The following is a 23,441-nucleotide window of genomic DNA, read 5'->3' on the forward strand; positions in this document are numbered from 1 at the left end:
ACCGAAGTGGAATAGGGAATGTTCCTATTTTTTTGTCCAATGACAAAAAGAAATGCAAAACTCTATGACTTTGTGATCACATAGAAGTTACCATAATACGAAGACTAGTTTTTTTTTAACATCTAAAGTCTCAGCATTGCTGCACTCCCCCTCTATCCATGCCTCTTTGATTGCATTCCTGTCTTTGTATTTAAACATCCGGGTTTTCCCACTGACTGTGCTTACTCTGGCTTACTACCCTCTCAGAAGCCATTTTGGACTCAGTTCAGTTTCTTGCATGTGAATATCGGACCCTGTCCTCAGCCGTTCGCTATTACGCACTAGTAGCCTAAAGGTTAAACCGCAACGCGGAGAGCTAGGAAAATAGCTTTTGAAATCTCGAATTGCTTTTAGCTCCTCGGTTTTACCAACTGGAATAGATCGATCATTTCCCAAATGGATTTGTTGATATTTTAAACTTATTCTTAGCCCGTGCAATTGGTGTTGCATCGGGGGCTGTACACACACAAAAGCAACGGCAACTCTTGGTGCGGTGGACATCGAAGGCCTCCGGTCATTTGGCTTGCTGTGTCTGTGCCGATCATCTTTTTAAATGTTCGCAAAGGAAAAGAGATTAAAAAGGAGAAAATCTGGTGCGTTTCTTTTTAAATAAAGGAATATGTTTGCTTCCTGGCTGACTTTTGCACTTCTTCTGGGAACTTTTTGTGCAGGTAAGCACCTTATTTATGTAATAGGTAGCCTTATAGTTGACCGCTTATTGGGGTTGAATCAGCCAGTTGGAGAATGTTATGTATCCAATTAATTCGATTTGGATAGGATAGCAAAACACATTTGCGAGTCTATCTATTCGATGTAATGCTGGAGCAAATAATGCAGGAGCTTCGCGTAGGCTATTGATATATTGGGTTCTGGTTACTGAATGATGAAACGACATAGAATGGCAACAATTTAGCAGTGTTATTTATTGCTGATCACTTTCATTTGTACTAGGCTACTGTTTTGATGAAACGGTCTTTATCATATGCTGTGTTTTATTGTCCATGGATCAATAAGTAACTCGCGATCACATCATCCCGAATGATTTGACTATTTTATCGTAACAATAGTCATATGCTCAGGTTAGAAATGGCATATTTTTAACGTGTTAGATTGTTTCTGCACATGACAAGCTTTTTGTCGTATCCGGCGAAAATGTGAATGAGGGAGCCGGTTTCTTTTACTATCATGTGGCCTTATGTTGTAAAGGTATCATTATGATAGTGAAGTGCGGGTCTTAAAATAGCCTGCATTGAGCTTTTGAATTGTGTTTGTTTCCACGTCCAGGCTGAGCATCACACCAGTGGAGTGTTGTGAAAAGAGAATGAAAGATCAGGCTATTCTTAAAGAGCACTGAGGAGTAGATCCATGTGTCTGTGTGAATGATTCAGATGACTAGAATTTGAAATTTAGATTCATTACGTTATGTTGTAGTAGGCCAAAACATCCGTTTGCAGGGAAATGAGACCGGTGTCCTCGAAATCGCTCTCTTTTGGTTATTTTTACGCACAGGACTGGTTTATCATGTCGTGAATGAATGGAATACGTGTGCATATTGGTCTCATTATTGAGGCTTGGCTCAATTACACTACATTTTACCCCTTCCTCTGTAAGATTGGATATTAGGCAGTTTGTTTATTAGTGCTGCTTTGTTGTGTAGTTCCCTCGTTAGACGACTTTGGGGGAGGGGTGTGTATCGGGTGGGGGTGCCAATGGTTCTTTTGTGTATGTTTTCGCTTATTTACTATTGTAAGCTTCTGTATGTCACTATTTTTGAAAAACTAAAATATGTTTATTATCTTTGTGTTAACTCTTGACATGCAAATTGCTTCGGATGTGGCAACTATGTTGACTTATGGTATTACTCGAACTCTAACACTTATTCCAGGTATTTGTAAGTGTATTATAAGTTGTTTGTGTTAGTGCATTCCTTAATTGTCACAAGGAGAGAGATTTAGGTCTACATCCTGCAGTTATACACTAACAGCATTCTTAAAAGAACCCGCAATCCTCTAAGATAGGTGCAGTAAATTCACAGTTATTACTATATCAATCTTACATTCAGGAGACAGGCCAGTGGGTCAATTATAGCCATCATCTAGGCTACACTTTGCAGTTAGACCGGTACACTTTGCAGTTTGCAGTTGGCCAAACTCTGAATTCGATGCACTGTGATTCATATGCTGGTTTCAGTTTACAGTTAGTCCACTCCAGTCGTGAATGATTTGAGATCCACGTGAAATTGCCTGAACATCAGCTTTGTTATGAATGCCAGTACTTGCGAAGCAATGGTTGTTGTAGGCAAGTCCTCAGATCCTGACTGCGACCGGGAAGTGACTAACCCCTTCCACTATCAACCCCAAATATCACAGTTTGATCCCAAAGGTGTCACCCTTGCTTTCTTCTCCTCTTCTGTCCTGTCACTGCAAGCATAGATACAACCCCCCCCCCCCACACACACACACACACACATTTCCCCCAACTACACTTACATGTATTCCTACCAAGTCAATGGCTCTAGATCAACACCTGTGGTAGTGAAACAGGAGTGATCCTTATGCCTTGTTAGTACTGCTGCTCAGGTCATGGGAGCTGGAACAGTAAACGGTTTAGCAAGGCTGTGAGGGGCCTATAAAACAAACTATGTTGGCTGTTAACGTAATGGGGTAGCCGAGTGCGCACTGTGTCCTCCCCAGCCTTGCAGTAAGGATAGTGAAACGCAGGCAGCACCCCGTGCTCTGCTCCTCTCCGCTCCTCTGTGTGGAAACAAAGGATGATGATCCCTGCCTGCAGGTTTCCTCTAGACGGCCATGCTGCAGAGGACAGATTTTGACAGATCCTGCCCCTTAGAGATATCCACTCTATGGATCTAGCCCAAAGGTTCCCACTGGAAAACCATGCTACAAAGAACACATTTACCTAGGCGTGTATTTCCAAAAACTTTTCACTTGATGAACACTGTTGTCCTACATACTCTCTCAACCAGAAGATTGCCTACTGCTACATAGGAATGGAGCTAATTAGTTCTATGTGCTACTAACCACTGATCCCTGCCCACATTCTCTCTACCGGGAGATGCTGAAGCTTGTAGCGTGGTATAGCATCTCCCCTCCTCTGTCTTTGTGGTTGATCCACAGGCTTTTCGCTGAGTGGTGGAGGACAGGCTGCTTGTCCCCATATCGCCCAGGACAGCATTGTCAGCCCAGCCAAAGGCTGCCTACGGCCCCCCTGTGTCGACTGGCCTTGCCCACCCGTCCGTGAGGGTGTGCATATTAGCGTGTGTGTATGTTAGCGTGTATGTATGTGTGTGTGAGAGAGAGAGAGAGAGAGAGAGAGGCAGACATGGGGTTTGGAATGATGTTATAACAGTGTCCTCATCACAGAATCACTGAATCCATAACCATGGTGTGCGTGTGTGTGTGTGCGTGTGTGCGTGTGTGTGCGCGTGTGTGCGCGCGCGCGCGTGTGTGTGTGTGTGTGTGTGTGTGTGTGTGTGTGTGTGTGTGTGTGTGTGTGTGTGTGTGTGTGTGTGTGTGTGTGTGTGTGTGTGTGTGTGTGTGTGTGTGTGTGTGTGTGTGTGTGTGTGTGTGTGTGTGTGTGTGTGTAAGTGTGTGTGTGTGTGTGTTTGTGTGTGTGCTGCGTTGGATTTTCAAAGGTTTGGCCACATGGTGTAGTGGAAGTGGGGGGAGGGGTGGCTCTGCTTGGATGGATTACTCTATTGGGTTGTAATGGCCAGCATTTAACCCTGTCCTGAATACTACTGTATGGTTATCAGGAGACACACACCAGTCCTGGTCTATGGGATCCCAGAATTTACAGTCATCAGCATTTGTCAGCATTTTCATATGGTTGAATTCTATAGCGCATGGACAGAGAAATAGGGAGGGAGGGGGAGGGAGGGAGGGATAGGGTGAGCGGGGAGAGAGGGGGGAAAACACTGTGTGAGAGGGGGGGGGGGGGGGGATGGGTAGCCTCTAGCTAGAACAGGGATTTAAAGCGACAGTGTGTATTTGTTTCTCCTGTCGTGGATCAATGATGTTAAGTTTCAGGAGGTTCATAACATGGTTGTTTTGAAGAGAGGGGACGAGGCATCTTCATAAACAGCCGATTATCCCAGGCTGTTCAGACAGAACACAATCTCACTTGAAGCACGTTGTTCCACAGAATATTCTCAAATGTTTTTCCGATTCTTTTCAGCGCTGCAGTCCGATAAGGATGTAGTCATTTTGGTGTTTGATGATTGCTGGTGTGCTTTGATGAACTGTTGTTTTTGTCTATCCCCTTCACAGCACCGTGTCCTCCAGGTCATTTAGAACCACTCACTGAGAGAACAATCTTTTCCTAATGGAATGATGGTACAAGCCAATGACCGTGGTTAGGTCTTTAGTTTTAGGTTCTTTTCCCCTTCAAAATGAACGCCATCATGTAACCTTCTTGTTAAAGATGGCACCGACTTGTTTATTTCCTCTTGGTTATTCAAAAAAAAAAAACTTGTTGTTGGAAGCATGTCAACAGAAGACTGCTCATTGTGGAAGCTTGAATGCAGCCTTGCTGGTCTCCATGCAGTCTATTCACCCAGCACTGTTAGTCATGATCAAGTTTGTATTCAGTCCTTCCCTTGAATGGAACTAACAGCAGCAGATGTGTTGCTGTTGCATAGAAGTCTGGCCTTGTCGGTGACTGCATTCTCAGTTTGTTGAGAAGGAGATATTCGCGTCGGAAAAACACATTTGTTGTTTAACCGAGTTCAAGGAACACCTTGTCAATAGGAGTGTCAATATGACTCTGAATAGTTGTAGGCCTGTGCATTGTGCAAACATGAAGGAATGACTGTCTCTGCGGGTAGGTTCTGTGGAAAGGGAGATTGAGGCTGTGAAAGACTTCACTTACCTTTTGCAAGGAGAACTCAGTGTATTGAGTTGCTAAAAACAGTATAATTGGTCAATGTGGCGTTCAGAATGTCTCTATAGACAGAGAAGAAGAAGGCTCTATACAAGGCTGCGTAGACAAGAAATGTATACAAGGCTGCGCTCGCATGGTGTGTAATCGACTGCAACATTAAGAGCGGAGGAACATGTCCGCCAGTAATCTACCGTTTACTCTGGCTGCCGTCCTAATTAACTGCAGATCTCCAAAACCCACAGCTAGGAATCGGGGGGGTTAATTTGATAAGCGCACATCAAAAAAGAAAAAAAAAACGGGGTTGGTTGCAACATGGTGTCCTTGTGGCTCCGTGGCTGTATGGGAAACATGATCCGCTCATGTTTGAGTTCTCTGCGGCTGTGGCTTGGCACCCGAACGGGCCTTCTGGTATGTTTGAACCCAACCAAAGTTCAGTTACTGAGAACAGCAGCAGTAGAGAGAGAGAAAGAGGCCAGTACATTTCTTCCTCAGAACAGAAGGAGAAAGAGATGGAACATGTTATGTATTGATATAGGAGTGGGAGGATGATTATTGTACAGTGTGTGTACTGTTTGGAAATGTACATTTACTCTTGGTAATAGTGGCATAGTGCACTGCTTGAGTGTGTACAGTGTGTGTGTACAGTGTGTGCATCCATAGGCTGTAGTATTATACTGTGTCTTTTATGTATTAATTTGTTTACTTCTTTCGTTGGATACCTGATGTCTCTGGTCTTATTTTTTTTGCTAAGCTGAAGCATTATAATAGGCTACAGTAACAAATGGTGGGTGATGAAATGCTGGCCTAGTTTAAGTAAAGTACATTCGAGGCTCAGCGGCTCTACCACAGATTAGGCTGGAAGAGGTGGGATTCTGAATGACTCAGGTGCAGTAAACAGAGATGGATCTTAAAGCCTTCAGCAGAAGATTATGACAGCCAATGGAATTTTGTTCCACCTTTTTTAGAGGACCAGGGCTGAATTCAATTGTCACATTTATAGTCTCAAAGTGCCCAAAAAGTTAACAGTCCATATTTACCACAACAAAGGCTGGGACTCAAACAAGGACTAAGTATGGCTGTGGTTTGGCGGGGTTTTGTTTTACTTCATGTTTGGAAGATGTAACCCTTGTCTTTGACATGCACAGTAAAGCACCTACGTTTTTTTTAGTTTTTTTTAAACAGTTCTTAATACAGCACAGAATCATAAGACAGAACCGATTGCACATTCTTGGGGGGGGGGGGGGGTCATCTATTGTATACTGGTGGGTCCAGGGTGTCTTGGCCCAACTATCCTAATGTTATCTCTGCCCAGACCCCTTATCTCCATCTCTACCTCCAGCTCTAATGTCCTGGATGTGGTTTCTGAATGGGAACAGGATTAGCGACAGCAATGTCCCCACTTGACTCTGCATTTCCAAGCGATGGAAATATTTCTCTCTGCGTAGGGGTTGGGTTATTCATTTTGAGCCGATATTTCCGGGCCTCCTGAGGTGTTTCCTGTCCTGCACGTGGCTGAGCGCTGCTGACAAACAGTTTCAGCGTGCCAATCCTTGGATAATATCCCATGTTAGTTATGCCCTTGTGTGCCCGGGTCTATTATTCCTTAAGTGCCAGTGGGCTGTGTGAAGTGGAGGGGGGGGGTTGGGGCGGGGATAGATAACCGGGCTCTGAGCGAGCGTTCCCTGTTTTGAGTTGCGTGCTGCAGAGGAGCCAAAAACAGTTCCCCTGCCCCCAGAAGCGCGTGTTTACCTCAGACCGGCAGACCGTCAGGTGATAACGGTTATCTGGCCGAGCGCTGTACGGGTGGAAGGCGGTACGTAAACAACGGTATTCGGCAGAAGCCTTATCTTCCGTAGGGTGCGTCATACATCACACAACGCGGCACTCCAAACCGCTCCATACAGTGGGATGGGATTAGCCCCCGAGTATTTTTCGCTGTTTGTTTAGCTCCCAAGGAATATGTGCCACGTTTCACTGAACGATAATAACGTTTCCAATGTTTACCGTTTTGGCGATGTTGCACACGTCTGTTTTTAGAGTCCGGGTTTCAGATCTCTCTCTCTCTGTCTCTGTCTCTGTCTCTGCTTGCCAAACAAATGGACAACAGCCAACATCGAGGTTGCACAGAGCAGCTTTCCAGGTCTGTGGCTCAGTTGGTAGAACATGGCGCTAACAACGCTTAGGTTGTGGGTTTGATTCCCGCTGGGACCGTATATACTGAAATGTATGCACTCACTGCAATGTAAGTCGCTTTGGATAAAAGCGTCAGCTAAATGGCATATATTATTTCGGGTGTTTGCGTGTAATCCATACCTTCACAGGCATTCTCTTGTTGTCGTAGAAAAGGCATGTGAAGCAGGAATGGATGGAGGGTTACAATGCTGATGCTGCTGCATGAATGGTCGGTGCCAGGGACCAGATGAGAGACCTTATCTCTCACTCTCTCTCTCCCTCCTGTCCCTCGAGTCCAAGGCAGTCAAGGTCCAGGGAGTAATGGTTGCCTTCCTGTGAGTGGCAGAGGAATGGATATGGGGCGGGGGGTTGGGTTGGGGATGGTGTGTGTGTGTGTGTGTGTGTGTGTGTGTGTGTGTGTGTGTGTGTGTGTGTGTGTGTGTGTGTGTGTGTGTGTGTGTGTGTGTGTGTGTGTGTGTGTGTGTGTGTGTGTGTGTGTGTGTGTGTGTGTGTGGAGTTGGGGGGGGATGGACTGTGGTTTCAGTCCTTTCACCATGGGATTGATGGCTCTTAGGCCCTGTGCTGAAAGAAGCCCCCCTCACCCCTGGGGACTAGCAGGGTGTCCTCCTTCCCCCTCCTCCTCTCCAAGGGTCTCCCCTCTCAGAGGCCAGTTGTCTGGTTGGGGGGCCCGTCTGGGGGGTGTCCTGGTCAGGACTCTGTGGAGGGCCCCCCTCTGCTCCATGCTTATGCCCCCCCCCCCCCCCCCCACACACACACACACACACATACCGACTCCCCTTTGAGCGTAGCAGGATATTGACACCCCCCCACCCCCCACCCCCCCAAACACACACACACACACTCCCACCCCTCCCTGTGATCCACAGTTTGTTGTTCCTGTCAGAAGGCAACAACTAAAACACAGATAACTTTTCCAACTCTCCACAGCGAGTCTTAGGCTACCTAGAAGGAAGAAGTGTCGTCGAACGCCGGAAACACCCATCGCTCTTCAAGTCGCTATATTATCTTATCAAGTGTCTAATGTCACCTATTCAGGCTGTTTTCATAGAACGTGTGTGTCACTCACTGCTGTGAGGATCCGTAGTCACAACAGCATGTATGTGATACGCTCTGTACACCTTGGGACACATTTCACCGTTTCTCATAGCCTGACTTGAACAAACATCCAGTTTGGATGTTTTTAAAAAAAAATAAAAAAATATGCCCAGTCTAGTTGGTTACCAGCCGGCAGACTGCTTGTCCCCTCCTACCCCGTTCTGTGTGTGTGTGGCTGTGTGTGGCTGTGTGTGTCTGTGTGTGTGTGTGGCAGCTCATTATTCACTCCTCCCTGTCCTGCTGTATGAAGGTGGAGTTTTCACATGGAGATGATGGTGGCAGATGCTCGCCTGGTCTCCTCCTGCCTCCGTGTCCAGATGGAGGAATGCACTGTTTAATGTTGACTCCCAGGCTCCTCTCTGCTGACCCAGCCCCAGCTGTCGCAGACCTTCAACACACACACACACACACACACACACACACACACACTCACAGGCCCACGCACGCACACACACATACACACACACACACACACACACACACACACACACACACACACTTCTGTTTGACCATTTCACCTATGTCTATGGTATCATGGCTCTAGTATGTTGTTGCTGAGGCGATAGAGAGAGCAGATGAAGTCAGTCCATGGTTGGGGCATGTTGATGGAACACACAGACTGGGGTTGGGGCTCCAGGCTGAGGGGAAGGGGGAGTGGTTCAGGGACTAAGAGGAAGAGGCCTGGGGTTGGGGGTGCTGCGGGGGGGGGAGCAGCTTCAGAGTGTGAGAGGGGTCACCGGGGGCCACGGTTTTGTCATGGTAAACCACAGACTTGACCAGCTGCTGTGAAGAATGCCAGGACAATGGCTGTCTACTGCGACTGCATGGGCAGAGGACGACATACTGGGATAGACCCGAAAACTTCAACCACATCAAGAGAATGAAGACATAGACATTTCTTTTGTGATTCGCCTGCATATTATGAAGCTTATATCGCCCTGAGCAGAGTAAGCCGTGTTCAGGGTTCCACAGTGTCAGTGTGTAAGAGTGAGTGAGTTGGCAACAGACAAAAGGAGAGTGTGATTTTATTTTATTTTTTTTCCCCACACACCGTCTCGTCGATGGGCTGAGCGATGAGAGTCCTCGCTTTCAACCTTCGCCGAGGCTAAGTCATATGTTCATATCATACGAGTCTCTCGTTGCCATTTTGGCCCCTCACTCCTCCTCAAGTCAACCCGTCGTGAGGGACCTGGGGCTTCTCTCTCCTCCCTCTCTCTCTTCTCTCACTGGCGCTCAGCCTCGGTGCATTGTGGGTCTATTGTTTCCAGGGCCGTTTCTTTCTACTGCCACAGAGAGCGACGGTGATTGACGGCCACACGTTGAGCTAATATTATAATGTCACTGTCAGATGGACAGCCGTGTATTCAGACCCCAAACGAAGGCTGTGCGTCTGCCTGCTAGAAGAGAATGGGGGGGGGGGGGGGGGGGGAGCTCTAGAATAAGTGAATCATATCCTGTCTGGTTGTTACGCCAGCTGACTGCTTGTGGCCATGTTTATGTCCAGAGTTAAGCCTATGTTGTATTGTGGTACGTGGGCTACCTCTCACTCTTTGTGTTGCTGTCCTTCACCTCACGTGGGTTTTGTGAACAGCAATGAATGTGTTGCTGTGCATGAATACACTGGCGCTCGTACACACACACACACACACAGTGCAGGTTGTACATGCTAGCTTGATTGAATGTCCTCAAAATGTCAGTCAGAACATGACCTTGAGGAACACAATAATACAATGCCAAATTGCCAATGTGCTGAGCATTTATGCCTACTCCATCTCCTCTATACAGATGAGTGTTTAACCCCCCCCCCCCACCCTACCCCCCCCCCCCCCTTCCCCAGTGACCTAGATACAGAGCCTCCACTCACACAGATGTGAAACCACAGCCTGTCAATCTCAAGGTGTACTGTACCATGGTTGTTGCTGCCACGGAGGCCTTTAATAGCTTTCGATTCACTCCTCGGTGATATTTTGCATGCACGTTATTATTCTGTCTTCTGCGTGCATGGGCCAGGTGAATAAATATTCCCATGAGGGATGATAAAGTTGTAGAAAACACGCGTGTGTGAAGTGGGTTGAACGTGACTGAATGTCACAGTACGGAGATGACGATGATATGATGGTGGTTATACAATAATAACCTGTGAATTACTACAGCACTAACACACCAGACTCAACCTTTAAGGATTTAATCGTTCATTTAAGGACTGTGATTGGGCGTAGTTGATGAGGGAGATCCGGTGGGTGTTGGTGCTGGATTGGAACAAAAGCATGCACACACTCCGTCCAGGAGTTGAGTTTGAACGCACTGATTGAATGGCTGGGCTTTAGCCTGTTGTATCCCTCTCTCCTCTCTCCTCTTCTTTCTCTTCTCCAACAGCAAGATGACCTTAGAATCCCTCCCCCGCCCATCTCTCTCTCCAGATTGAAAAAAACACAGTTCTATATTGGCAGGGCCCAGCGTTCTCTCTCTCTCTCTCTCTCTCTCTCTCCCTCTCCCCCTCTCTTAGACGTATCCCTGCCCTCGATTAGAATTATTTTGTGCCGTGCTCCGTGGTTACGCGGTCGAGTTGTGGTTGGTGTGTTGCCAGTGGTCTATAAATAGCGTTTGTGTTGGAGCGAGTATCTGAATGAGGGGGAGAGGCTCGCTCAGCGCAGCGCAGAAGGAAAAGCCCTTTTTGGCATCCAGCTGGCAGCCTGCCAAGGCCTGGCTGAGAGCAGCGAGCAGCGCGGCTGAGTGGGTTTGGAGGTGGCGAAGTAAAAAGGAGTGAAGAGTGGCTGTGTTTTTGTCAGTTTTTTTTGTCCGTTTAAAATGAATGGGAAGAGGAGTTGTAGGTCAGACAGAGTCATATTTAGAGGGTTCTGTCTGCTATAGGCTGAGATGTTCTATCGTTCTTCTGGTGGTTGCCTCGGTGAGCTGATTGGGCTGTATTTCCTCATTGTGGCAGTCGTCGGGTTTTTACCTCCAGCAAGCAGATGTTATTTGTTCACTGAATTAGGACGGGCTTTACCGCTAAAGCAATAGGCTGTGTCATCCTCATAATGACAGGCAATTCGTCATCGTATACGTTGGACTTGAGCTACTAGGAAAAGGGAGAAAAAAACGATCAGTGATAGCATCTTATCTCAATCAGATCTGGATAAAGCAATTCATTTCCGCCTATGAAACATTTTGTAATGTCCACTCATTAGTTTGAAACATGTAGCGTGTCAATTGATCATTATCAAGTTTTTGGTTTTTGATGAATAACCTTTGGCATGTGCATATCATTTGGTGATATTGCCTCCAGCCATATGGTAGGTTTTCAAGATGTATATGTGTGTCTGGGAGGGGCTTCATCGTGCATTATGACCATATCCATATCATTAACACTCTTTGTGGGCGTCAGAAGCGGGGTCATGCACATAGCTATACATATGCTAATGTCCTTGTGTGGTTATGGATGTGAATGTAGACTAGCCTGATAATGGGCCTTCAATATAGCACAAACTGGTGGACGTGGGTTGTCTGGTTTTACAGATCGTCCCGGTCTTTGAAGGGCAGGACTCCAAACTTTTAAGCTTGTTTATGTGAATACATCTAGAGGGTTATAGAGGACACATTGAAGACCTAGAGCAGATGTTAGGAGAATTCTCTTCACTCTGTGTGTGCTACAAAGGGCACATCTGGCTACGTAACGCTGTGGCGAATATCGGAAGTACTTGTCCTTGATCGAGCCCCGATCACACGGCACCCTTTTAGTTGGAGTAAAAATGCGGGTCTTAGGAGCGAAAATGACTACTTCCGACTTAGTGAGTCTGAAGCACTGGGCGTAAAGAGTGAAAGATGAAGAACAAAAACATTGGTGGAGGATTGCTGCAACGCATCCACACCATCGAAAACAATGGAAAGAAAGACGCAGCCGCTTTGTGGGGGGAAACAAAACTCCAGCGTGAGCCTACAGTCCAGTGTAAAGTTAGTTCTCATTTTGCTTAGTTTACATTTTGCTTAGTCTGGTCCTTTCGCAGCATGGCCAGATAGTGACGGGGAAGGGGCTCGTCATTGTAGTTGACACAGCAGCATCTGTTGTCATTGTGAAGACGGCAGCCTATTCACAGCGTGTGAGAGACACGACCTTGGCTAAGACCTTTCAGTCTGCTCCCCATTCAGGGATCTGGAGGGGCTTAAATGTAGATCTATCACCATAGCGATGAGACTCAGTGTCAGTTAGGATAGTGAGAGGACGAAGGTTACGTGAGCGAGGCGTGTCAATCTCTGCACCCAGTCGTTTAGTCATGTCATAAAGCTACGGACCATGTCTGTGTTGTTTCTAATTTCAGGATGATTGATTCGGATTCCCTCAGCAGAGCAACCCAATAACCTCAGCAGAGATGCGAGTGTGGTGTGAATGAGGAGAGAGCCCATCAGATATGGCCCCGCAGCTGTGGAATCAGTTTGGACGGGCGCACATTGTATATTTTCCGATCTCTGGTCAGTGTAGATTACATTCGACCACCGAAAGCACCTACGGTAGCTTCCTTCCACTGTCAATGCAAGATGCGAGGAACGGTAACCTGCATGGCATGCACAGGTTGGCTCAACCTGCGGACCGTTTTTTTGGTCAGGTGGCGGGTCAACAAATATTAGGGAAAACAATGCATAGGCCTAAATGAATCCATAAATAAATCCCTTGTGAAATATCGGGGTATATCCTCGGCTATCATAACCAAATACTGAGCATCCAACTGCGGCCTGAGACATTGCTGTTAATGATTTCAAATGTTTTGTTCTCTATCTTTATTTCGGGCAAATAAGATTAGCTTCTTCCATCTCGTCCGATTGTCCAACTCATGTTCAATGAATGAGCATGTCAGTCCGACTGGAGATGTCGCCATTGACTGTTTCATCTCTACGTATGTATTTGTATTGCAGCAAAGAAGACTAGTCTGTGTGTTCCAATGCCTAACTGGTGCGACCGGCGATTTTGCAGTTAATATGAGTGTCTTGTGTGAGAAAAGCATTAGTCATTGATTAATAAATCCAAGATAGGCATTATTGAATAATGTGGGTAAAGGAGGTGGATATGGGAGCCATCGAACGGGCACGTGTAGACGCTCGTGTTCATGATCGGAATGTATTCTGGTCATTGCGTTCGGACGACAGAAGTCGGTTGCAAGTGACAGGTGTGAAAAGAGCCTCAGTGTTCCAAAGTTCTATTTGTATTTTTGTGCTGCTGTAGACCTGCACTCTTCTCACTGCAAACTAACCGTTCAACCGCTGGACAATGAGTTGTTTTGCACATGGACAGTTTATTAACCTTTTATGTTGCTCCACATGGTCAAGGAAAAGCCTAGATATGACTATCCTAGCTGCTCTTTATGTTAATACACAGAAGCCAGTGTTTTGAAGTTGGGTGAGTGTATAGAAAGACATCCAGCTCAGTGACGTCTGTGAAAAGACAGACAGATCGATAGAGAGAGAGCTTTCACTCATTGATGCCTCAATATCTTGTATCGAAGCTTTCTGTATTTTCGATCTTTTTCTTTCAACACTTCAAACAGCAACTCTCTCTTGCCTTTTTGCCCAAGGCAAGCCTAGACTTGCGTTCTAGACTTTGTCCTGGAGAAACACATACTTGAAAGTGTTTGTGTTGCCGTGAGGACTAAACAAGAGTGTCATCTCTGCTTCCGATGTCCATTTTATGGAATGGAATGTTGTAATTATTCATTATGGAAAAAGGAGAGGTATTTAACCATAACTTTGACAAGCTCAATAGGCCCTCCCTTGAATAGGCTTATAGCCTACTAAATATGCCTTTCTAAACGTTCCCAGTATTTTTGTCTGACCCCCGTTTACACAGGCCATAATTTACCGGTATTTACCGTGATTTACCCGGTTCACCACGATAACACACATTAGTGTGTACCGGAAAAGTAGGCGGTGATAACCCTGGCTATTTCATAAGTACAACATGTGTTGTAAGTAATCACTGTCAGTGAAGTGTTTCTACTCTGCTTCTTGAGAGGGAGTAAATTACCGGGACGTACCTCTGTGTAAACAAAGTCTTTGTGCATAGGTCACCAGTAATGATATTGTAGGTAAACAGTCTCCTAATTGTCATCCTTGATTGTCGTGCACTAACCTAGGGTTTGTCCAGTTCCTCGTCCCCATATATACACAGCCATTGACACTTGACTGAACTTGGGCTCACCAGTAGTAATGTTCTCTGGTTCTGAATCTGGGCTCACCGGTAGTAATGTTCTCTAGTTCTGGGCCATTCATAATGGAAGGGGGCCCCCCATCTCTCCGGCCCCAAAACAGTATCCTGTGTTGCTGCTTGTGCTGAAGTCACATCCTTCTTCTGACCAGCTGACAACAATACAGTCCAGTTAACACTACCCAGCTCTGCAGGCCAGCTCACCCTCTCTGCTCTGTCGCTACATCTCCCCGTCCCTCCATCCCTCCGTCTCTCCGTCCCTCCATCTCTCCGTCCCTCCATCTCATCCCTGTCAGACGTGCAGAGTCCAGATGTCGTTAATGAACTCAGGCCTGGGTAGAGAGAGTGGACAGCTGTTCTGTTGAATGGATCTACTGTCCCACTTGGAGGAACTATAAGAAGAATACACTACAGCTGGATAGAAAGGCGCTATGTTTAGGGTTACGCAAAGGCTTGTGTCATTGTGTGTGTGTGTGTGTGTGTGTGTGTGTGTGTGTGTGTGTGTGGTTGGCTGTCGAAGCTTTTGATAGTATAGTCTTCAGCATTGTGTTGTATTGATTTTATGGTCAGATATGTGCATGTAGGTTTCAGCAGTTTTACTTTTATTTGATCATTTAAAAACGTACATTTAAAAAAAGTACACATACAAAATTACATGATTAATAATCATCGAGGATAAAAGCACAACAAAGTATATGACTTATTTCCATTGTGGTACTCGTTTCAGGTTGCCGTAAATGGCAGATAAAAAACAGAAGCCAATTTGGTTATGTAGCCATTTAAATAAACTAAATCATATACACAGTATACACAAATAAATCGTTTGTTGTCTTCATTGGGCTAGGAGGGAATGCTCACAGAGGCACTATATCCATCAACCAGCATGCCAGCTTCCTTTTAAAGCTACCCAGGGTGGTTGTTTTGACAGACTATTCCACTCAGAGGCTCCTGAATATAACAATGCACCTTTCCCTGTCAGGCGTCTTGAGTCTATAAACACACACATTAGCGATCCTAGCTCTAGTGTTGTGGTTGAGTCTTTAACATGGGTAAGTAGTCAGACAGATATCTAGGAGCTACATACTTTATAGGCCTACATGTTTTGACATATTACACGTCCTGGGGATGCACATCTCCGTATTGTTTTCTTTTCCTTTAGTGGTTACCTGGGTTTGTAGACACAGGTGTGCAAAGGTGAGAACACACACACACACACACAGTAGCGTGACTGACCTCCTCCAGTGACCCGCTTTCCTCTAAAGGAAGTGGCTGTCTCAGAGCAGGAAGTGGTACAGCATCTGCCAAGAACAACACTGGGGCTCTCCACTGCTCCGACAGGGACGAGCAAGAGACTTCCCACACCAGGAGTGTGTGTGTGTGTGTGTGTGTGTGTGTGTGTGTTTGGCCAGGACCAGCTGGCCAGGGCTCAACACAACAAAGGAGTGCATGAGGTGGGTGTAGGAGTGTGTCCTGTGCCAGCAAGGCAGTGGAGTGGGTGCCAGGGAAGACCAGAGTTTATGGAGCGCTTTATGTACACACAGCCAGAGAGAGGAGAGGATGAGAAAGATGGAGGCTCTTGATCAAAGATGTTTTTTTTTTTTTAGTCTCATGGAGTTGTCTACATTTAGGTCTGGGGAACTGTCCCGATGTATATGATATCCACAAGTGAGTGTGTTTAACTTTGTCCTTTGTTTTACAACGAATACCGTTAAGATGGAAGCATTCATGTCCGGATAAAGGCGTGTATGAGACATTATGTACAGTCATTGATATTCGCTTTACTATTAGCTCGACCAAGCCTTTAGTGATGGTTAAGACACAATGTGACGATTCAGCAACATCCCTAACCCTAACCCTAACCCTAACCCTAGCCTGCGTTTGCTCTGCGTCCAATCCCCCCCCCCCCCCCTCACGGAGGCTCCAAAGCCGCAGCCGACAGCCTGCTCTGTTCTGGTCCATTACCTGGAGCTAACCTCTGGCTGCAGTCACGCCCCCCCCTCCCCTCCCCTCCCCTCCCCTGTCCGTACGTAGCCTGCCTCCATCTCACAGCTCTGGTCTGCAGAGACTCTGGTCTACCGAGGTGGGTCGGGTCTCCACGGGAGGCCTTCTTCTCTTCTTCCCTCACGACCGGTTCATCTGACGGCACGCCAGTCATCAAAGCGCGTTCCTTATGAGCTATCTATGGACGGGGGGGGTGTGCTTTAGCCACAGCGGGCAGTGGTCGTGTGCCATCACTGTGGCCCCCGAATCAGTGGGCGATAGAGAAAACGGAATCGAATCGCTCACGTTTTCACGTAAGCCGTCGTCGTAACCTATCTTTAACACACGTGTTTTAAGGCTTCAGTAGCCTATGTCATCAAAGACTGGCTTAATCCTCAGAGCAGCTGCTTGAAGGAGATGATATGGATAGATATAGGCTACCGTGTTATTGTCGTCGTCGTCGTCATATTGGGGTTTTTCAAAAGCAGGATTGTTTCCCACAGCCCCACACACACACAGTGTCCTGGCGGGTTCATATCTAATGCCGTTTTTGGTTCTTCTCTTCCTTTCGAAAGACCCCGCCATAGTGCTCCGGAATGGAATAGCACCAATAAAGACGCCACGTTTTTGTTGATGTTAAAGCCCATTGGAGACTGTAAATTGCAAAGATGTGGCATAGGGATACATTGTAGCTTGGGTTGGAGAGTAAGCCTGAGGTAATTCACCTACACAATTCCACCCGAGGCCCTACTCCCAATTCTAGTTCGGGAATAAAAACGTGTGTTTATTGGGGCTTGGATCTCGTTCAGTGTTTTTTAGCCGTATTGTGATGTCATGTTCCGAGGCTGTGTAGAGTTGCCGTTGCCGCGGGGAGTGAGAAACGCCAACGCTGCTCTCGCCGCAAGCTAGTGGAAGCGAGCGTGCGCAGACTGCCAATGCGAGGCGCTACTCTGCTCTTGTGAACCACAGCTCTTTTGATGTGGTCCCGACCGCCATCCCAAACCCCAAACCAGAGAACAGAAGTGATGACAGACTGTGTATCCAACATAATCTCTCTCTCTGTCTCTCTGTCTCTTGTCTGTCTGTGTGTGTCTCTTTCTTTCTTTCTCTCTCTCTTTCTCTTTCTTTCTCTCTCTCTCTGGATCCAAAGTAAAGATTAGGCCTGCATACAGAACTCTAGTTAGCCCGAGGCTAGACAATTAGCACAGTAAACAGCCCAACAGCAGGAGAAGGTGACCTCAAGCGTACACTAAGCTTATGGGCGGAGAAGAATTTTTCATTGCCGGGCACGTCTGTCTAACTCAACACACACTACTCCACCTCTCACCTCACCTCACCCCACCTCACCTCACCTCTCTTCAATGTTTGTAGAGCTCTCTCTCTCTCTCTCTGCCATGGTGAAGTGATAGCCATGGTGTTGGTGTGAATGCACCGCAGCAAAACTGAAAACATTTCCACATCCAACGAAAAAGGAACACTCATTCCTCTCTACAGATGCCCCTGACCAAATACAAACCCTCTCTGTCGTTTAATTACTTCATTGTTTACACAGCTAACAGCCTCTGAGGCTTGTCAAGAAAACCTACATTTGTGGAGTGTGTTGAAGGGACTGACCAGTGTGTGTCTGCGGTCTACCGGCTCTGGTTCTAATTACAGAGCAGGGTCCTTGTAAGGAATGTGAGAGCAGCACTAGAGGTTTGGCCTCACTCTGTTCCTGTGTGTGTGTGTGTGTGTGTGTGTGTGTGTGTGCGCGCGCGTGCGCGTGCGCATTCGTGCACAGTAACACATTCATTGCTGTTCACAAAACCCACATGAGCTGAAGGACAACAACACAAAGAGTGAGAGGTAGCCCACGTGCGTGCGTGCGCGTGCACACGGTAGTGCAGACTGACGCCGTTTATGGGCCGTACGAAATGACTTCCAGACTTTTCCTTTTCTTTTTTCCCTCCCCTCCATCCCTCCTCATGTCTCATGGAGACCCACTGCTTTTCATTGAATAGCCTTCCACAGTTCAGGGGCCCCCTCTCAGATCAAGCTTACTTGGATGGCAGGGAGGTGGGGTTTTTTCTCTTTTTTTTCACAAATACGCGTGGTTCATTTTATGTGACTAATCACTAGATGTGTGACCGGCTGGTATAGTAGGACTAGAAAACAAGTCACATCATTGCTAAGACCACGTTTTATTTTGAAGCTCAAGCTACAAATGCCCCAGCATGCATTTGAACCACACTCTCCACACGAGCCTTTGTGATTGGTCGATAAAGAACGGTGTCAGTGAGTCTCCTGAATCATAGTGTTTTGAGGTAGACAGGAGGTGAGCTCTGGACATTGTAACTGTGGACAAGGACTTTGTAATTGCTGTGTGTGTGTGTGTGTGCATGCATGCATGTTTACAGTCTAAACAGTCCTAAGTATCTTCAGAATCACCCCAAAGCGTCACTCAAGCCAGTAGAATGTATGGTATGAGAACCATTCACCTGAGACTGGGAGGGGAAGAGGGGGTGGGGGGGGTAGGGGCTATTTTAAGAGGAGCAGCCTCTCCATGAAGCGACCTGGGATTGGTAGTGTTACTGGCCCACTTTCGTACTGTGTGTGTGTGTCTGCTGATAAACAGAGTCAGGTAAATTAACACTGAACTGCCTCTGGCTCAATCTATCTATCTATCTATCTATCTATCTATCTATCTATCTATATCTAACATACCATCTATCTAGCATTCTATCTTTCCAATATCTTGTCTAACCTTTCAACTACCAAGCATCATCCTTTCACCAGTCACTACTGTTTCACTCAGAATAACCCACACTGATTAACCTCTTAATTGTTTTGATCTTTATATACCTGCCCTCTGTCTTCTATCCGTCTTCTCTTTAATCTATCTATTCATCCATCCAATCAACCAACCTATCTCACTTTCTTTCAAGGTGTCTTGTGGATGAGAAAATTCACCAGCCACTCATCACAAAAAAACACATTAGCATGACTTCCGATGCATTGAAATTTACTTCCTGCACAGAACGAACCTCCTGTAGGCATTACGTTTCGCACCTATCCCAGTCAAAATACCGCTAAAGGGGGGCGCTTAGTGGCGTAGCACGTAATCGCAAGGTTCCTGGTTCGATTCCGACCCTCGACATATCTTGCATGTCATCCCTCCTCTCTCACCCATCCTTCCTGTCAATCTCTACTGTCTCTCTCAATAAAGCAGAAATGCCCTAAAAACATATTTTAAATAAATAAATAAATAGCGCTGCCTGTTTTCTACCTCACGCGGTCGTGTGTAATTTGCCATCTCCTGCTCTTTCGTGTAGTTGAATTCTTACTGTTCTGCTTTATTTGAGGTTGTAACCAGAGGCGTTGTTGTAACTAAGAAAGCTCATAGACTCGGGGGTTTGTTTGAAAGTCAGGAGAAGCGTGAGTGAGATGCGCAGCAGTTAGTCAGCTGGAGGAGGCAGGAGCAGCAGGATGTTGTCGCAGATGTAGAATCCACTCCACTGAAGTACTCCATGGCTCATCCTATCCATCCATCCATCCATCCATCCATCCATCCATCCATCCATCCATCCATCCATCCATCCATCCATCCATCCATCCATCCATCCATCCAAACCATCTCTAACTTTATCCGCTACCATAACAAGACCATCTCTCTTTCTTTCAACTACCCAGCAACTCTATCGAAACATCTTTTAAACCTTTTCCACTACCAAAATAAGACTTTACAAGCCCACAAAGTTTCTTCTGGAACGTCTTTTTCTAGTGGAATGCTTTGCTATGGGACTTGTGGTCATTCTAGCATGGTAGTACCAGATCCCTTCATCTAGTCTATTAAAAAACAGTTTAATAGACCCGAACATGACTGTAATGGCAACATTTGATAAGGTTAACAGGTTAATAACAGGTTACTGCAATGAGAAGTCGCTGTAACGTCTGAAACCGGGCCTTATATTTCCGTTGAAGAAAATGTGTTTTTGCTAGGTCACCCTTCAGAGACACATCGTCCCTTGGGACCGAAGGAGATAGGCTGCTAGCTGCCAAGTGTTAGAAACAGATGTCTGCTCGTTCTCTCCTGAGTGGTGTCTGGAGGTATGATGAAGCTGTTTTCGGTGGCTGTGAGGATGCGGGAACGGCAGCCCTCCCCTCCCCGCTCACGTCTACACACTAGTAGTACACACTGGGCTTGGTTTACCGGTTGGAATGGCTCCCCTGTCTTTTTGTTTTGTTTTGTTTTAACGCCACCAATCATCACAAACATATAAACCAGGTTGTTTTTTTGATGACGACGGTTTATGTTTTCTGGTTATTTCCTCGTCCTCTGATGTTGTGAATGAAAGCGGGTCACGGTGTTGCCTGCCAGCCAGCCAGCCAGCTAGCTAGCCACTCTTCTCCGGCCAGAACGACTCTGGTGACAGTAAAATTATATTGGCCACGTAATGGGTAGAGGGGAGAGAGAGGTAGTAATGCTGCTCCTCTGTGGCTCCTCTGAGGCGTTCGTGTGGAGCCTTGGTTGGAGTGCATACTTCCCTTTGTGCCCCTGACATCTGCTCCGGTCATTAGCCCCTGATGTCCCCATGGAAGCCAGTGGAGCGAGCCTCTGAATGCAGATGAGGGCGGCCGTGGCTGCGGCCGACCGGCTAACATAGCGTAGCATGCTTTTAGTATTCACCCCGTAGTATGGCAACGCAAACGCGGTGGTGGTGTTGGCACCGGGTTCGCCGCACTTTCTACAGGCTAGTGTGTGTGTGTGTGTGTGTGTGTGTGTGTGTGTGTGTGTGTGTGTGTGTGTGTGTGTGTGTGTGAGAAGTAGGGGTTGAATAGGGCTTTGTCTGGGGGAAGAGGTAACGACGATACACTACCACATTTCCCGTTGCCAGGCAACCGCAATGCACAGATTGGCAAGAACATCTGCCGCAGCCAGCGCTGCCAAATCTGTGTTGTATAGTAAACACAGCTCCACGCTCACTCTCTCTCTCTCTCTCACGCTCCATCTCCTCCCTCGCTCTCTCTCTCTCCCCCTCGCCCTTCGCTCTCTCACACTCCATCTCCTCCCTCTCTCTCTCTCGCACTCTCCCTTTCTCTTCCCTCTCGCTCTCTCTCTTTATCCTGCCATACTCCCTTTCCCCTTCTCGCTATCTCTCTCCCGATGTCTATCTCTATCCCTCTCTTTCTTTCCCTCCTGCCCTCCCTCCCTCCCTCCCTCCCTTGTTCCAGCAAAGAGGAGGAGAGAAAGGGAGCTCCCTCCTTCCTGCTGCTCTAGGCTGCTCTTCTTCCGAGGAAGCTGGCAGGGCTTTCACACCGCTGGGATCATCTGCAACGGTTTATGTGTGTGTGTGTGTGTGTATGTATGTCTGTGTGTATGTCCGTGTGTGTGTGTGTATGTTCGTGTGTGCGTGTGTCTGTCCGCGTGTGTCAGTCCGTGTGTACGTGTGTGTGTCTGTGTGTGTGTGTGTGTGTGTGTGTGTGTGTGTGTGTGTCTGTCTGTCTGTGTGTGTGTGTGTGTCTGGTGTGTGTGTATATATGACCCTGTGTGTGTGTGCACGCGCCTCGTTTTAGTCTGTACCCTAGAGAGAGCTGCCGACGTTCTCGACAAACACATGCTGCAGTGACTTCAGCGAGACGCCATGCTGCTGCCTTTACCTCAAAAGACCCCCTCACCACCCACCCACCCGCTCTCTCTCTCTCACTCTCTCTCTCTCTCCGCCTGCATTAAAAAATACCCCCTCCCTTCTCCTCTCCTCTCAATCCCTCTTTACCTTAAACGCCCTCTCTCTCTCTCCCTCTCCCTCTAAGCCTGCCGTATCCAACTCAGGCATTGGGAACGGCTCGGCGGCTGCTTTGACAAAAAGAGGAGAGCGTTTTCCAGCCCCACGGGGATGATGGTCCCCTGTGCTTCTGTTTGCAGGCACTGCAAAGCGGCGTGTCCTCAAAACATCAAGCGCCCACACCCACCCCCCCCCCCACCGCCGCTCCACCGCACGCCTGCCGCTCGTCCCCGTGCCAGGGCAGCAATGTGGAAGAATCCCTCGCCGTAGAAACCAGACCTGACAAAACATGTCCTTTTCTTATTTTTTTTTTTTTTTGTGGGGGCATTTCTGCTGAGAGAGAGACAGAGAGATGACGAGAGTTGTCGAGGCAGGGACCATGGCGGTTTAACGTGCTATGTCCTTTCTTCAACCCGCTTACACCTGTCACTCCCGATCTGTCGGTGGAAACGCGGCGTCTTGATTTGCCTGCTTCATAAGTACAGTAGACGTTCTTTTTTTCCCCGATAACGCCCAAAGTGTGGAATCGGAACATCGAGACAGTTGTGACGAAACACAACAGTGAGTTTTACGGTATTTGAGGGAGGATATATAACCGAGGTGAACTGAACTGTATCTGTTTTTAAGCTTGGCTAACATGTTTCTCGCTCTCTCTCTCTCTCATTATCTCTCTTTCAATCTCTGTCTGTCTATCTATCTATCTATCTCTCTCTCTCTCTCCCCCTCCCCTTCCCCCCCAACATCTTTCTCTCTCTCTTTCTATTCTGTCTATCTATCTATCTATCTATCTCTCTCTCTCTGTTTCTCTTATCTATCTCTCTATCTCTCTCTCTCCCCCTCCCCTTCCCCCCCAACATGTTTCTCTCTCTCTCTCTATCTATCTGTCTCTCTCTCTCTCTCTCTCTCTCTATCTATCTATCTCTCTGTCTCTCTCTGTCTGTCTATCTATCTATCTATCTCTCTCTCTCTCTCATTCTCCCCGCATCAGGACCGAGCCAGGGGGAGGTGGACACGCGGGAGTGTTTGTTCTACAACGTCAGCTATGAGATTGAGAAGACCAACCACAGCGGCGTGGAGCGCTGCGAGGGCGAGAAGGACAAGAGGTCCCACTGCTACGCCTCGTGGAGGAACAACTCCGGCACCATCGAGCTGGTGAAGAAAGGCTGCTGGCTGGACGACTTCAACTGCTACGACAGGTCAGGACGGACGCCCGCCCTCGCACGCACACACACACACACACACACACACACACAGAAGAACCGACCGGCCGTTAGTTCAGT

General features: G+C 47.2%; 1 protein-coding gene across 1 annotated transcript in view; it reads left to right on the forward strand.

The window, feature by feature from the left end:
* Positions 1-571: 571 nt before the first annotated feature.
* Positions 572-23,441, forward strand: part of LOC310822303 (activin receptor type-2B-like) — a 30,170-nt gene continuing 7,300 nt past the window's right edge. The window contains exons 1-2 of the mRNA XM_083694648.1: positions 572-710; positions 23,150-23,357. Coding sequence (XP_083550774.1) covers positions 659-710; positions 23,150-23,357 — 260 coding nt within the window. The 5' untranslated portion in view covers positions 572-658. The remainder of the gene's footprint in view (positions 711-23,149; positions 23,358-23,441) is intronic.

The sequence above is a fragment of the Argentina silus genome, assembly GCF_951799395.1.
Source record: "Argentina silus genome assembly, chromosome: 1".
Classification (NCBI taxonomy): Eukaryota; Metazoa; Chordata; class Actinopteri; order Argentiniformes; family Argentinidae; genus Argentina; species Argentina silus.